Source organism: Apostichopus japonicus, chromosome 8, assembly GCF_037975245.1.
Source record: "Apostichopus japonicus isolate 1M-3 chromosome 8, ASM3797524v1, whole genome shotgun sequence".
NCBI classification, from domain to species: Eukaryota; Metazoa; Echinodermata; class Holothuroidea; order Aspidochirotida; family Stichopodidae; genus Apostichopus; species Apostichopus japonicus.
Window position 1 is genome coordinate 29,743,475 of NC_092568.1, and position 16,327 is coordinate 29,759,801.

General features: G+C 43.6%; 1 protein-coding gene across 1 annotated transcript in view; it reads right to left on the reverse strand.

The window, feature by feature from the left end:
• The window catches only part of LOC139971492 (glycogen phosphorylase-like), a 53,633-nt gene that overhangs the window by 30,040 nt on the left and 7,266 nt on the right, over window positions 1–16,327 (reverse strand). Inside the window, exons 2-3 of the mRNA XM_071978022.1 lie at window positions 11,970–12,071; window positions 654–732 (exon numbers count right to left, since the gene is read on the reverse strand). Coding sequence (XP_071834123.1) covers window positions 654–732; window positions 11,970–12,071 — 181 coding nt within the window. The remainder of the gene's footprint in view (window positions 1–653; window positions 733–11,969; window positions 12,072–16,327) is intronic.

A 16,327-nucleotide genomic window follows, 5' to 3' on the forward strand; every position in this document is an offset into this window, starting at 1 on the left:
GAAAAGCATCATTGACTATTTTTGGCAGGAAAATCTCTCTAATGGAAATGTTGTTAACTCTGTACCAAACATCACTTGGTTTGCTTTGATTGTCAGGATTTATTTGTTTTCAAACAAATTCAATCAGTAGAATTGGAAGAAATTTGGTTCTTTGAGAAGAAGTTCTACATCCTTACTTTAATAATACATACCTTGCATCTTGTAGCGTTCAAACCATTGGTAGGAGTGCTTTTGATACCTGTTCGAGTGCTTTGAAGCATAACGTGGAAGTACAGTATAGCAAAATTGTCCCAACTAGGTGAACGTTCCCAGCTTTATGGTGTCAAAAAATGTTATCAAGGAAAGGATTATGTCACGAAAAGTCCCGAACCAAACCAAAATACTGTAGGTTGCCCCCAAATAGGTTACCCTTGGTTCTCTGTACACCAAATGTGTAAATAGGTGGCAAGATACCTTCACCAGTCTTATTAATTCCTAAATGTGTCTCTTGTTTGTGCCACCTCCTTCATCTTCTTTACATAAAATAAATCAGGAAGGGAGGAGGGAGGGGGAGGGGGTGAGCAGGGTACTAATAAATTTAGATGACATCCTAACATCCTGGATGAAGAACAATTTGCACCCATGTTTTTGTAATCACATGACCTTTGACTTACCAGCCAACCTCCCAAGTCCTCCATTCCCCAGGCCTGCATCATCTTCCATCTCTTCCAGTTCTTCTATATTCAATCCCAGCTGCAGACAAAAAGGAATTATTCAGTTCAATAGTCACACATGAAAATGATGTTGAACATAGGGCTTCAGAATGGCAGATTGGGAAGAAAGAGTAAATGGGGACACCATAGAAATACGTTATAAAGTTTTGTTGGCTAGGTGGATGGGAAAGAACATACATGTTACAGAAAGACAATAAGAGATGAGTGAAGTAAATTGATTCATTGGGTAGGTGCAAAAGCCACAAATATGGTAAGGAGGAGACAATAAAGGTAGGGTGAGGGGGGGGCAGCAGAGTTGGCAAGAAGGGCAGGCACTTTCTGAGAGTGACTTCTGTTTCTTTGGAAAAAGTAACAAACAAATCAGACAAGAAACTAAAAAGCTCAAAAGAAAATTACAGTTCAATTATTGTTAAGTTCAGAGGCTATTATAGTCCTGACACATTTAATGCAGTATTTAAACATACTATGTCGACCCAAGAAAACAACCTGGTGGTGTTTGGGGAATGTTACGTGAGGTGGGGAGCAAACTCATGAATACTCCAAAACTTACTGGTTTGGATATTTACGAGTGACGAGCTTACCTGTCTCGCCACAACCTTAGCACCCTCATTCTACCGCGCCTAGAATGTCCTGGTAACCTTTTTAACACTGTGCACCCTCTGTGACCCGGCTTCACGGGTCACTGCCCATCCTTCTCATGAGACCAAAGCCCTCCAAAGTGGTCTCTGCCTTGGAGTTGAGTAGTAGTCCTCCCCGACAGAAGGGGAAGACTACCCCCTCGACTCCTGAACTAACATCGAATTCTGACGCTACTGACGGGAGGGGGAGTACTTCCCCCCAGTAGGGAGGGAGACTACCCTCTACGACCCCGTCCACGTCTGACCCCTTAACTCTAACAAGGAGGCCTAAAATAGCAGGAGATACTCTTAAGTTAGGCCCAACGCCCCGAACACTGTAGTGTAGATGTAGTGAGGAGACAGGTAAGTCACGAGAGAACCGAAGTGAGAAGAACATTAGTTCATAGAGAAGGGGTTATACGACACTAAAAACCCCAGTAACTCACAGTGGAACTAGGTTACTACAAGTTACTACACGTTACTACGAGTTACTACCGGTTACTACAAGTTACTACGAGTTACTACCCGTTCCTACACGATACTACGTCAAAAAAAAAAAAAAAACAAATTTTTACCATGAACTCACCGATAAAATTAGGTGGCCGGGCGAGGACTCGTTCGGTGGAGGCCCTTCCTTTTTTTCTCAGGTCTCTTGGCCTGTACAGGAAGGTGTATAGTCAGGTCAGTGCGACCGCTCCTCCGTCCGGCTGCGTCCCACCCCCCTCGGGGGAGGGAGGCGGGAATGGAGACAGGTAAGCTCGTCACTCGTAAATATCCAAACCAGTAAGTTTTGGAGTATTTACTTCGCTCCTCGCTTACCTGTCTCGCCACAACCTTAGCACCGAGTGGCACTGCCCGATGGTGGGAGGCCCGAGGGGTGGGACCTAATACCCGCCGGACCTCGCATCACCGCGCTACAAAACGCCGTCTCAGCCTGTAGAGAGTCCGAAAGGTAGCAGGTAACAAATGTTGTTGGCGTTCGCCAGGCTGCTGCCTTGAGAATGTCCTCCACTGGGATTCCCGCAAAAAGGGCTGTTGAGGCCGCTACTCCCCTGATGTCGTGGGCTCTCGGTGTAATTGTGCCGGTTGTAAACGGGCGGATGATTTCCGCCAGCCATCGGGAAATGGTGTCTTTGGACGCCGCTGAATAAGGTGCTCTCGGTAAGATGAACAAGGTCGTGGTTGTTCCTCTAAGGTGTTGGGTCTTGTTTAGATACCATTTGAGAGCTCGGACTGGGCACCACAGTTTATCCTCTGCGATTGAAGAGAGGGATTTTATTTCGGGGATAAAAATGTCCCCCGGCAGGAAGGATAGGACCTGGTTTTTGGCTAGGAAGGCCGGATCGGGGACCATTCTTACCCCGTGGTTCTCGAACCTGATATGGTTCTGTTTGGTGGAGAGAGCGTGGAGACAGCTTCTTCTTCTTGCTGACGCCAGAGCGATCAGGAATAGCGTTTTCTTTGTAAGAGATGCCAGCGAGGCTGAGGCCATGGGTTCGTACGGCGGTTTGGTGAGTGTTTGCAGCGCTGCTGACAAACTCCACGAGGGCGCGAGTCGCCTGATTCGGGGGCGCCTGTTCGCCATCCCCCTGATGAGCTGGGAGATGTCCCTGTTGCTGCCTGGGGTGGACCCATCTGCAAACCCACGATGTATAACGGTAATTGCCGACCTGTAGTTCTTGATGGTCGACACTTGCTTGCCTTCCTCGAAGAGGGAGTGAAGGAAGTCTACCACCTGTGCCAAAGAGGTTTCGGATGGCAGTACCTGTCTGTTGTGGCACCATTCCCCGAACTTGCGTAGTCGGGAATCGTAAGTAGCAACGGTTGTTGCCCTCCTGGCGTCGGCCGCGATCGCGGCAGCCGCTTCCGAAAAGCCCCTCTGTCGAAGGGAAGTCCTGACAACTTCCACGCAACTAGTTGTAGCCCTTTGATGTCTGGGTGGATGAGGGTCCCCCGTCTTTGGGACAGCAGATGGGGCGTGTCCGGTAGGATCGCTGGGGTGTCCATTAGAAGTTGTAGGAGCTCCCCGAACCATGGTCTGCGGGGCCAGAAGGGGGCTATCAGTATGACTCTTCCTCTGGAGTGGCGGATCTTTCTCAGGACCTGGCCGATCATGCAGAGCGGCGGGAAGGCGTAAGCTTCCAGATTGTTCCATGGGAAGGACATGGCGTCGATGTGGTGCGCCCTGGGGTGGAATTGTCTGGAGCAAAAAATCTGGAGTTTGGTGTTCTCCGCCGTCGCAAACAGGTCCACCATTGGTTTGCCGAAGATTTCGAAGATCCTGTTGCATGTTTTCTGGGACAGTGCCCACTCGTTTGGGTCCATCTGTCCTCTGGATAGAGCATCGGCCATCACATTTAGTTTTCCGGCGATGTGGGACGCCCGTAATGTCATTCCGGAGTCCTTGGCTGTCATCAGGACTTCCCAGGTCAGCTGGCATAACCTCTCGGAGTGAGTGCCCCCCTGCCTGTTTATGTACGCTACCACGGTGGTACTGTCCGTGAAGACGGTGGTTACTGTATTTTTCAGGTGTTCGTGGAACGACTCTAGGGCCCGTTTGACAGCCAACATCTCTAGTGAGTTGATGTGCCATGACTTTTCTGCTGTGGACCACGTCCCCCAGGCTGTCAAGTTCTTCCAGTGGGCTCCCCACCCTGTCAATGAGGCGTCCGTCGTGACCGATGTGTTTGGCAAACTGGTGGTGAAGGGGACCCCTTGGTCCCAATTGCCTGTGTCGTGCCACCATTGTAGATGGGGGGTGATGTCTTCCGATCGGCGGATCGGCGCTGTCTGGTCCAGGGTTAGTAGGTTGGCCGTTTTCCGCAGGTGGAGTTGCAGCGGACGCATGCGTAGTCTGCATAATGTCACCACGTCGACCAGGCTGGACATTAGCCCCAGGGCTCGGAGCCACGTTCCTGTGGGTGACTCTTGTGACGATATGATCTGGGCTGTGGCCGCTCTGACTGCCTCTATCCTTTGTTCTGAGGGACTGGCTATGCCTGTGGTGAGGTCTAGTCTGGCCCCCAGGAACTGGATCGTCTGTGTTGGTGTTAGCTGGGATTTTGTTTGATTGATTATCCAACCCAGTTCCTGAAGGGTCTGCACCGTTTTCTGTACGTTGTGTGCCGCGCTGGACTTCGACTCTCCTACTATGAGCCAGTCGTCGAGGTAGGCGTACAGCGTTACTCCTTGTTTCCTGAGGTAGGCGATTACCGTTCCTGCCACTCTTGTGAAGACTCTTGGTGCCGTAGACAGGCCGAACGGGAGTGACCTGAATGTAAATCTCCTTCCGGCGTATTGGAAGGCTAGGTACCGCTGGTGACGTGGATGTATTGGTATATGTAAGTAGGCGTCCTGTAGGTCTACGCTTGCCGCCCACATGCCCTTTCTGAGCAGGGGTAGGATTAAATTTAGGGTCTCCATACGGAAACGTTTTGGTTCTACGTAATTTTTGTTGAGGGGTTTTAGGTTCAAGATCGGGCGCCAAGACCCGTCCCGTTTTTGTGTTAGAAACAGGGAGGAGCGGAAGAGGGGTCCCGCCTCTCCCGACACCTCTACAATTGCCCGCTTCGCCAGCAAGGCTGATACTTCCCCTTCTAGTGCTGCTTGTTGGACGGGGTCGGTGGGTATTGGAGTAGGTCTTCCCCCCTCCCCGGAGGGCGGGGCGGAGGTGAACTCTATCTTGTACCCTTGTGAAATCGTCTCCAATACCCACTTGTCCCCGCCCAAAATGTCCCATTGCTGGGTGAAAAGTGACAGTCTCCCCCCCACCTGCGGCGTTGCCGTGGTGAGGTGGGCACCCCTAGGGCCGGGCGGCAAACGGTGGTCTAGTGGAGGAGCGGTCGCCGTCCCGTCGGGTCGTCGCCGGGCTTCTGCCTGAGCCTCGTGTTCCCCACGGGCGAGGTGGTCGGCTAGTTGTTCCTCTTGATCTGCCCCGTGGGGTACCTCTCATGGGTGTCCTGAGGGACGTTCCTCTGCCTCCTCTGGTTGGTCTAGATTCTCTTAGGCGGTGCGGTCTTGACCTGAATCTCTCAGAGGAGCGGAATTCCGATTTGGCCAATGTCTCTCTGCGTGAGACTTCCTCCTGGAGTTTTTGTTGGAAGCTACCAGCGAAGAGGTCGTCTCCCAAGGAGGGCAGGGCTAGCATTCTCTCCTTAGCTTCCACGGACGGCCAGCGGATGGAGGAGATGACGTTTTCCCTCCTGGCCTTGACTGAACGTATAGCGACTCTAGCAAACTGGTCGAAGGCCAGTCTCACAAGCGGTCCGAGGAGTAGTAAAAGTTGGCCTGCCTCGTTTCTGGACACGTAGGTATCGTCCTGTGGAAGTTGTTGGTGATATCTCATCAGCACCTCCGCGGTCAGCATGAGAACAGAAGTAAACTTCATTCCGGAGCGTGCGGCCAGGTCGACATCAACTAGGAGCTCCTCTAGCTTCTTCTGGCTAGGATTTTTGAAGATGTGTGAGGAGGAAGAGCCCTGCTCGGACCTTAGCTTTTCTCTAGCCTCCTGCGGTATGGTCGGGCATTTGAAAAGGGTTTTCCATGCTTCGTCTGGGACCCTGATGGCTCGTTCCGCTTTTGCCGGGAACGCGGTCCACCTCTTTTTGTCCGCGATAGCCTCGAACCTGTCATAACAGGAGGCGTCGACTGGAATGGTAGATTTCGGACGGGTAGAGGTCTCCCCTGTGGCTGTGAGTTTGGAAACTCGGGTCGGTTTAGTTGTCACTTCGGGGGTGTCTTCGAACCCAAGGTGTTTGCGGAAGATTTCTGCCACCCGCGTGGTTAGTTCCGGGGGTAAACTGCCTCCCGCCGTGGGAGCTTCCTCTTCCTCGAAGATGCCTGGGAACTCCTCTTCCAAAGGGTCGAACTCCGGGGGGACGTCAGAGTTGTCCTCCAGACCCGATAGATTTACGGAGGCTCTGCAGTCCAGAGTGTCCTCTCCGAGGGTGACTGCCTCCGGTTCCAGGGGGGGTTCCGGGACCGTAGTGGTCGTTGTAGCCGCTTTTTGGCTCCCGGCTTCTGTCTCTGCCTCAGCTCTCTGTTGTTCTCTCTCGAGGAGCGGCTTTAGGAGACCTGTCAATTGGGCTAGCCACGAGGGCTCTTCCTCGTGACGCTGTTTGTGTGGTCGATACCTCCTCTTAGCCCTACGGTATCCATCATCGGAGGAGTCGGAAGACTGGTCTGATGCTGGCGACCATCCCCTCCTGGTACCTCGTCTGGGGGATCGGGACCGTGATCGGGTGCGGTCCCGTCTGGCCGGGTTGCGTGAGGGATTCCTTCCTCTGCTCTCTCGGTCGGGGATCCCAGCTGGGGATCGTGATGGCTGTGGTTCTCGGTCCCCGCTCCGGGACCGGCTCTGGTTGGACAGCGATCCTCCGGCCTCTGGCTCTCTGCTGTGCGCCCCGGAAGGAGCTCGAGTTGGGCTTGTCGGTGCCCGTGGCACCTGCCTCTCCGGCAGGTTATTTCTCTGCGACCCAGATTGGGAAGCCTTCTCGGTGCCGGCGAGGCCGGACTTTTTCTTGGGCACTTTTCTCTTGGCCGGAGCCTTGCCCTTGTCTTTGCCTTTCCCCTTGGTCATGACTGATCCGGACGTCGCCGGGACCGTGGGAGGCATTTTCTCTCTCTCTTTCTCTCTTTCTCTTTCTCTCTCTCCTTCTCTTTCTCTCTCTTTCCCTTTCTCTCCTTCTTCCTCGGCCCCTACTGGGCCCCTCTCCAACACCTCTCCTTCTTCTTCCTCTCCTAACTGTGCTCGGTCTCCCGTTGTTCGGGACCCACTGGGGTTGGGGAGCAGGTCGAGTTTATCCTGAAGTTTGCTTCTCTGGCCTGCTAGCCAGGTATCAATGTCTAGCCATTGGTTGGGGGTGAAGTTGATACACACTAGGCAGGGGTCCCTCCTCGTGCACGTACGGCACTTGGGACAGAGATCGTGCTCATCCCAGGCCCTCCCTGGCCGGAACATAGAGCAGTTAACGCACTTCAACTGGCTTCTGGACATGACTGAAAAACCCCGGTTAAGGAAGAAGAATCTAACAAAACGATAGGAGAGGGAAGCTAAAAAAAAGGGGGAGAGAAGCAATAAGATCTGTGGGAAAACACACTAGGCTTAACACCGTGCCTCGGCTAGAGGCCCGCGGCTTACAATGGTAACAATTAGGCCTAAGCCGACCCACAAAGTCTAACTAACTAGCAAGTTAACGAAGGGCAGGGAGGAGAGAAGACAACGAATTAACGAAAATAACGAATAATGAAGGCAGGAGAATAAAAGTGAACAACAAAATTGAACAACTAAACAGTGGGTGAGGGAAAAGCGTGATAGCGTGTGTAGCCTAAAAAGGCGGGAACTAGCGTAACTACGGTAAACAAATCGCAGAACTGCTACCCACGCAAGTTTTCTGCACAGAAAAAACGGCGCGAGCGCCGTTAACAAAACCCAGCCCTAAAAAACCTCCCAAGAATAGGAAAAGGATACTTATCGGGCTGCAACGGTTAGAATGCTTCAGCAAACAGTAGGTGGAAAAAAATTCCGATTCTAGGAACCAAAAATGGACAGAAATCGATGGAATAATATCCGCTCGAAAAAAAAACGATGTAGACGCTTTGGTTGGTAGAATGAGAAGGGTGGGCAGTGACCCGTGAAGCCGGGTCACAGAGGGTGCACAGTGTTAAAAAGGTTACCAGGACATTCTAGGCGCGGTAGAATGAGGGTGCTAAGGTTGTGGCGAGACAGGTAAGCGAGGAGCGAAGTAAATATTCTAATTCTTGATAAATCTGACAATGTGTGTTTTACAAAAAATAAATGCAGTAGTTACACACAAAACTACAGTGCACATACATTACCAACCCCAACAGAAGGACTTTTGCTTAATTACCTGCCTTACATATTGAATTTGAATTTATTGTCCACAATCGAAAATTCGGCTAACACAGGTCGTAAACGAAAACAAAAAAAATATATATACTGATTCCAATTACTGCATGTAACTCTCACCGTAGACATGCAAGGATTAATATCATAACCATTTCCACATGAGGTTGTTCCTTCAGTTTTGACCGCAGAAGCACCTCTCTTGGTATTTTGAGACGTAAGGTACCATGCACTGTTTATAATCTGAAGTTTACCCAACATTTACCAGCAGTATATCAGTGACAGAAATATTGTGAAATGTGATTTTAGGCGATACTGCCAATTTAAAGTATTTCACTTCAGCATTTGATGCATTATTGTACCTATATCCAAGAGAACTGATTATGACTAGTTGACTACCATATACTGTAGTATTTAAAAGTGTGGTACATGCAACACCCAGAAGTACGTCAGGGAACCCCTAAATGTAACCTTAACTCTCTGTGCAGACACAACCTCCCCTTAAGTGTACCGTATGTCTCAATCTCAATTTAAAGACCAGCCCAGACAGCAGTATCTGGATTTATTGACGTCGAGGATGAAGTCACGTACAGTACCTGACCAGCAGCTGAGCTCCAGAGTCTGTTATGTCGTATAACAGGCCTTGGGACTAGTGTGCAGATCTCTAGTACTACAGGAATCATCTCCTTGAGATGAGAGAATGAGCTTTCAGCTCAATTAAACCTGAGCAGACTATTTGAATCCTAATAGACCAGCAAATCTACTCAGATTAGATCATTGGCTTTTAGCGATGATTACATCCAGGGTATAATAATTAGTACTTACAGTTAATACTTAAAATGCAACTGATTAACATTACAGATGAAGACTTGATTTAATTATGAAAGGAGTAAATATGAAAGATTATTTTTAATAAAAGGGGGGGGGGGGAAAGGAGGTAATCTTGTACAAGTTCAATAACATCATACAGTTCAGTTCAAAGTAAAACATGTATAAAAAGAAGTTATTTAAAAGGCATGGATAGGTAGCTAGAATCTCAGCTGAATAAATAAACAGCTGGCTGAGATCAGTTCACCGAAAAGCGGTACAGAACTGAAATAGTAAGTATTGAAAAATGTTGTTTTAGAAAGCAATTTGCTTTTGTTTTGGAATGCCATTGTCTAATGTAACAATGGAAGGCCTTTTCCAGGGTAAAGAACAAATGAAAAGGTTGTCAATTACACTACTTATTGCATGTTTTTAAAAGTGTTCTATTCTACATATATATCTATAGTAAATAGGACATCTCTCTGACTCTCACCGATTGACAACAATACAGTACAAATGTAGTCCCATGTAACTGCAATGGCTATAAACATCATTACATACATATCTGTATTTATAATAATGTTAATCTGTCATCAAAACTGTCTTGACCTCATAAAGGTCATTACAATGTGAAACATTTTGAAGTTCATATCTCTCACTGATAGTCATACATGTATGCACATGCTATTCTAAGAGGCTGTCAAATAAAATAAGTCATTGCGGCCTATTTTACCACTTACACAAGTGTACATTCTGTGATGTAATGACCTTTCAGCAGGGGTAGTGCAGTGACACCTTTATGACAAAATGGATTATCTAGAAACTGATTTATAGTCTGAGAGACTGTCTGACTACCATCATCAAGTATTACCATTTATACAGTGAAGTCTACATGTTACATTGGTTACTATTAAATCATTACATAGAATGATTCAGCTTGATTACATTAAATATATTCATTAGCCTCTGAAATGACTAACAAAAAGCAACTTTAGGATGACAAATGGATTACAATTGGTTGAAAACCCATATCGTACTATGTGCCTTCATATCATACTACTGTATGTATCTTCATATCACACTATGTATCTTCATATCATACTATGTGTCTTCATATCACACTTTGTATCTACATATCATACTATGTATCTTCATATCATACTATGTGTCTTCATATCAAAGATGTGCCTTCATATCATACTATGTGTCTTCATATCAATACTATGTGCCTTCATATGTATCTTCATATCATACTACTGTATGTGTCTTCATATCATACTATGTGTCTTCATATCACACTTTGTATCTACATATCATACTATGTATCTACATATCATACTATGTATCTACATATCATACTATGTGTCTTCATATCAAAGATGTGTCTTCATATCAATACTACTGTATGTATCTACATATCATACTATGTATCTTCATATCATACTATGTGCCTTCATATCATATTATATGTCTTCATATCGTACTATGTGCCTTCATATCATATTATGTCTTCATATCGTACTATGTGCCTTCATATCATATTATGTGTCTTCATATCGTACTATGTGTCTTCATATCATACTACTGTATGTGTCTTCATATCATACCATGTGCCTTCATATTATATTTTGTGTCTTCATATCATACTATGTGCCTTCATGTCTTCATATCATACTATGTGCCTTCATATCATATTATGTGCCTTCATATCGTACTATGTGCATTCATATCATATTATGTCTTCATATCATACTATGTGCCATCATATCATATTATGTATCTTCATATCATATTATGTGCCATCATATCATATTATGTATCTTCATATCATACTATGTGCCTACATATCATATTTTGTGTCTTTATATCAATACTACATATGCCCTTCAAATCCATCCACGGTTCAGAACAATGTATGCAGTCACTTTCAGTTTCTGCAGCATGATTTTGTATCTCATCACACAGGTCACAAGGGATACATGAAAAATAGAATGTAACCTTGCATACTACAAAACAGAATAAGATTTTCAACAGTGCTATGGTCAAGTGGATGGTGATAGTGGCATGCGAACCAATGCAACATAGCGTCTGGAAAGTATGGTTGTTTTTTTTTTTTCATTCATGAGAAATCCATGGTTTTCCAATCAGAAATGGTCTTACAAATGGCTAAAACTTAAAATCCGACACTGAGCAAAAACTCTGAATTGGTTAGCCACCTGGCACGAAGTGTTAGTATTACTGAGAAATTTTTTCTCCCAGATGCCTTCCAATCTGAACTGCCTTGGTTACCATCTACCTTGTACAATAGATATTGTTCTTTGCACCTCAGCTATTTTACCGTTTTCTGATCTACCAAATGAGAAGCTAACTTTCTATTTATAAGGAGAAGAATGTGATCAGTCAGTATCAAAGTCAAAGCACAAAATGGTCAAAAAAAGAAAGAAAAGTGCTTTGGGGGTGAGGAAACAGGAGAATATGGAAGGCAGGCACATATATAGCTTAGTCAGTACGATGCATACTGTAGATACAACACAATATTACTTAGGTTTGGATATTGAGACATTAAGTAACAAAAGCTGAACATTATTTGTTTACTAGCAAGCAGGAAGATCCAGGTACTATGACAGGGTCGATTTCATAGGTAAAGGCAGTATTACATTACGTTTGTTTGTTTCATCTGAAAGAGCTTCGTTTACGTAATTCCTTTCGACTTTTGCCGTGCCATATGGCTAGGCTCTCTTGATCGTACTATTCAGACATAGACAGTTATCAAAGACCAAAAGGTCTGGCTTAATTTCCAAAAACAGTTTGTTGAAGATCTTTGACTCAATTACAATATACATATACATGATCACCTTCCCACAATAATTTTACAGCAGCTGCATAACCTGGCTGGGTTCATATACACCTGAACTTGACCCAATAGTGTTGTACTAGTACTGCAAGGCTGCCATGCGGCACACTTACCTGGTACAGGGCTTCATCGCACTGACTCTGTATGCCCAAGTTTACCATGGTGTTGGAGAGGGTACGTCCAATGTAGTACTCCAAGGAGAGATAGTAGACCCTCTGAAAAAGAACATGATAGAATATGGCTGCTTTAAAAATTGATATGGTGAAAATCTACTGGCAAAGTTTGTCGACAATACGCTGTTAAAATTGACGCATGTATGGGAATATTTGTAAGCAATGATACTAAGCAGTCCCATCTTTACATTGTACTATATACATGCAAACTATGTACCCCGTTAGCTGGTCACTTTCAACATACTGACCCTCTACCGTGCCTACTTGGGGATCAAGGTCAGTAGTTTATCCATTGTTAACCTCATTACCTCCATGCAAATCTGGCTTTAAGGTCTTTGGAGTTCTGAAAACTTTTTTGAAATCTCTGGTAGTAAAAATTAGAAATTAAAGGGGACATTATGGCAAATTTTGTTATCCACTTATGATTTTTTTTCCACACTAGACTGTATAATCACTGTAAGCATACCAAGAACAATTTTTTTATATTCTAGATAAAAAAAACCTGCAAAAGGAATTTCTTCTCTCTGCCAAAGCTGGATTTTCACTGACATAAACTTTCATTGTAGCTATTTGCACGATTCTACCTTTTATGTGAAACCACTATGGATCTAGCAAACCATTAAGTTCACAAAAAAACACTTCCTTTTAATAACATCCTCCAGAACAGTGTACCTATCATTATTTGTCAACCTTGTTCCAAAGTAATATATTGCTTGGATCACCAGACAGCACCTGTATTTGAGTCAAGATTTGTTTTTCTCACATAATTTAAAAGAGTACATGAAAACAAGGTTGATGGCACACCTATTTGGGACAATTTTTCTATACTGTAGTTTCATGTCCCGCTTCAGAGCAGTCGATCACAGGTATTGTCAGTATATACGAGCAGTATGTTTATCATGTTTCTATCGGATCAATGTTTGGGACTGTTTGTACTGTCAATATACCAGTGCTTTGAAGCATGATATTGGAGTACAGTTTAGCGAGGTATTCACATTAGGAAATTGTACCAACTGGCTGGATGGGCAGTGCTGTACATACACTGAATAATTATGAACTATATCTTTGAATTATTCATCAGCATTATACTCAATCAAGAGCTAGTACGACCCCCCCACAAAAAAAAAAAATATGACATTTTTTGTCATCCTTGTTCCAAAATACTATATGACATGGATCATCGGACAACAGTTACACCTGTATTTGAGTCAAGGAATAATTTTATATTTTTTAGTAACAAAATTCTAAACTGATTGATAACAAGATTAAATTATTATGATTTAACTCCAAAAGTACTACCAGCTCAATAGCTGAAATTATGTAATATTCCTCCATCCCACAGGGTGTACTTGTAATTTTCCAATGATTTCAAATCTTCAAGGTTTAAAGAGATTGCATATTATTAGATCCTACCATCTGTCCCTCCCACTCCCTCCTTGAAGCGATGTCACCGCCTCACTCATCTTTCATTAATGATATATAAATAACTGGACATGTTGTATGTGGTTAGGTCCAACATGTTCAGTATAATGTTGGTTGAAGGTGTTGAAACTAGAGACACAATCTGAGCACTTAATACTCTGCCCTATTATAAACATTCAGCATCCCTCCTCTCGTCGTACTCTAAGACCAGGTGCACCTCACATGAGCTTCTAAGATAAACCAAAACCCAAGGGAAAACCATCTCCTCCCCATCAGCAGTCTCATTGATTTACCCGGCATCTGCAAGGTTGATTTCCCGAGTGAATAAGCTCTCCCCCCTTCGGCTGATGCAAATCTCGACATCGCCGCCTTCCGTCGTCTAGATCTTCTCTAGACCAAATTGCGACGAGTACATTCGATCATTGATTACAGTCTTCTACAGGCCACACTACTGTACGTCATATTACACTGTAAGATATCATGTACACCCGTACTAAGACGTCTAATCCAAACAGCAGGTGCTGCCTTAAGTATTCTCGGTGAAAACACTCGAAGAGTGTCGATTCTCTTTGGGTACCGGCCCGACGGATAATTTAGACACGGAATTGCCCGAGAAACAAGAAATAATTGAACAAGTAATTAACAGGCTGAACTCTCTGTAATGTGCAAACTACTGTAAGTAGAGTGTATCTTCACCAATGTCTTGGAGACATCCCCTGGTATTTCAATACAGAACTATATCAGACAGCTTCAATACTACATACACTGAAGTACTAGCTGCTGTACTAAGACAAAGGTGAACCCTGATTACTTAACATCAGCAGGTATACATAACTGTACATATTATGCTGGAACGATACACAGATTCAGCATGATTCTTTTGTGTACTTATGATCCTGGACTTTGAATCAGGCTAAATAGGATCTGCCAGAGGTTCAATTAATCAGATCCACTATTTTCAAAGCTTCATGTAAATTTAAATCCTAAATTCACACAGTAACATACATTATTAGCCCATAAATGACTGTTATGATTATTAATTGAAGTAAGTTGCATGGCTGTTAAATTAGTAATGCACTATTAAAAGCATTACCTTCTTCGGGAAGGGGGGGGGGAGATGTTGTCATGAATCCATGTCAAAGTTGACTGCTCAAAGTTTAAGTTATCAGTCTCAAGCCCAAGGGTTCAGTATATTGACAAACTAGAAAAACAATAATTAACATATATGATAAATTGCTAGATCTTTCACTAACAGAAAGCTGTCAGATTATGACATTATACTGTATTGAATGCGGCCATGGTCCAACATGTACCAGGTAAACTTTATCATCATCTAAATGTGTCTGTCTGGGATAACAATCCATAAATTATACCAGGTCTGATGTCCCAGTCTGTGTCTCAGCTGAAGGAACACATAAAAGCAAGCATGATTGATGGCAGTGCTGTACACTGAATAACCATGAACTATATCTTCTGAATTATTCATCAGCATTATACCCAATCAAGGGATAGTACTTAAGTAAAAAAAACAAAGAAAATGAACTACAAATGGCTTCAGATTGATGGTAGGTAAAAATAAGTAGGCAATGTCTTCTAATTAAAGTAATTAGTCAATGCCAATAATACACAGAAGAAGAAAGTTATTTTAAATATTCTGCTTTTTTAATATCATAATTAAATGACTGCAATGCTCCTTTAATGCTACATTGTTGATGAATAGGTTCCCACGGGCACTGTTGTCTAAATTTTAATGTTAATCTGCTGCTTTACAAATTCTAACAATTCCACCAAGAATGTTATTTTACCTTCATACAAACATATAATATGATTGGTGCTTATGTACTCTTTGTTTTAAATAATGTAACTTTCCTTCCCCTTATGAGTGGATGTTCTTCGCCAATGTAACATGCACACAGGCTACACATTGGTGCTTACTGTATGTACTCTTTGTTTTAAATAATGTAACTTTCCTTCCCCTCATGAGTGGATGTTCTTCGTCGATGTTCCATGCTGCATACAGCCTTGCAGAAGGCATGCATGTACATGTATGCAGTGAATGGTTGTACACACGTGTTATAGAATTCCTGATTTCCTTGAAGGATACAGACAAATATTCAATGTCTATCTTGTCACTGTCTGAACATAATTACTTTCCAGACAATCATTCAATACCTAAGTACACCCAGCTGCAGTTAACACAGTACACGCTATAAAATGGTATGACTGTCATCCATATTCATAAGGCGGCTGAACATTCTGAACATTTTGTGAGCAAAAAGGGAAAAAACCATTTTGTGTCGTTTCGAGTTCTGTAACAGGATTTTATATGTACTGTGCAGATGGAGCCACATTAAGGGTTAAAGAAATAAAGTAACATGTTCTCATTTACTAACCATGTTGTTTCAAGCAATTTTGCTAAGCAAATATATATATATATATATATATATATATATATATATATATATATATATATATATATATATATATATATATATATGTATATATATATATATTCATACATATACATATTATATATTTACTATATTATTTACTAAGTATTGTTGTAAATGTCTTTGCATATTATTAACCTTGTACCATGTATGTATAAATGTATATATGTAGCCTCCCTGGTGGAGGCTGGAAGTTTTTTCAAACATTCTTAATTTTCCAACTCATTATGATTACAATTATACATATATAAATATAAGTGCTGATAGTCGTAATCGAATAAATCGATAAATCGCCGGTAGTCGCAATTACACTTTGGAAGTTTGATTTATTGCCCTCAAAACCTAAGTTGCGATTACTGGACTACAAGCTACAGTAGCACTTCCCAGAATCTGCTTATTACAATATAGCCTAAGCTATCAAAAACA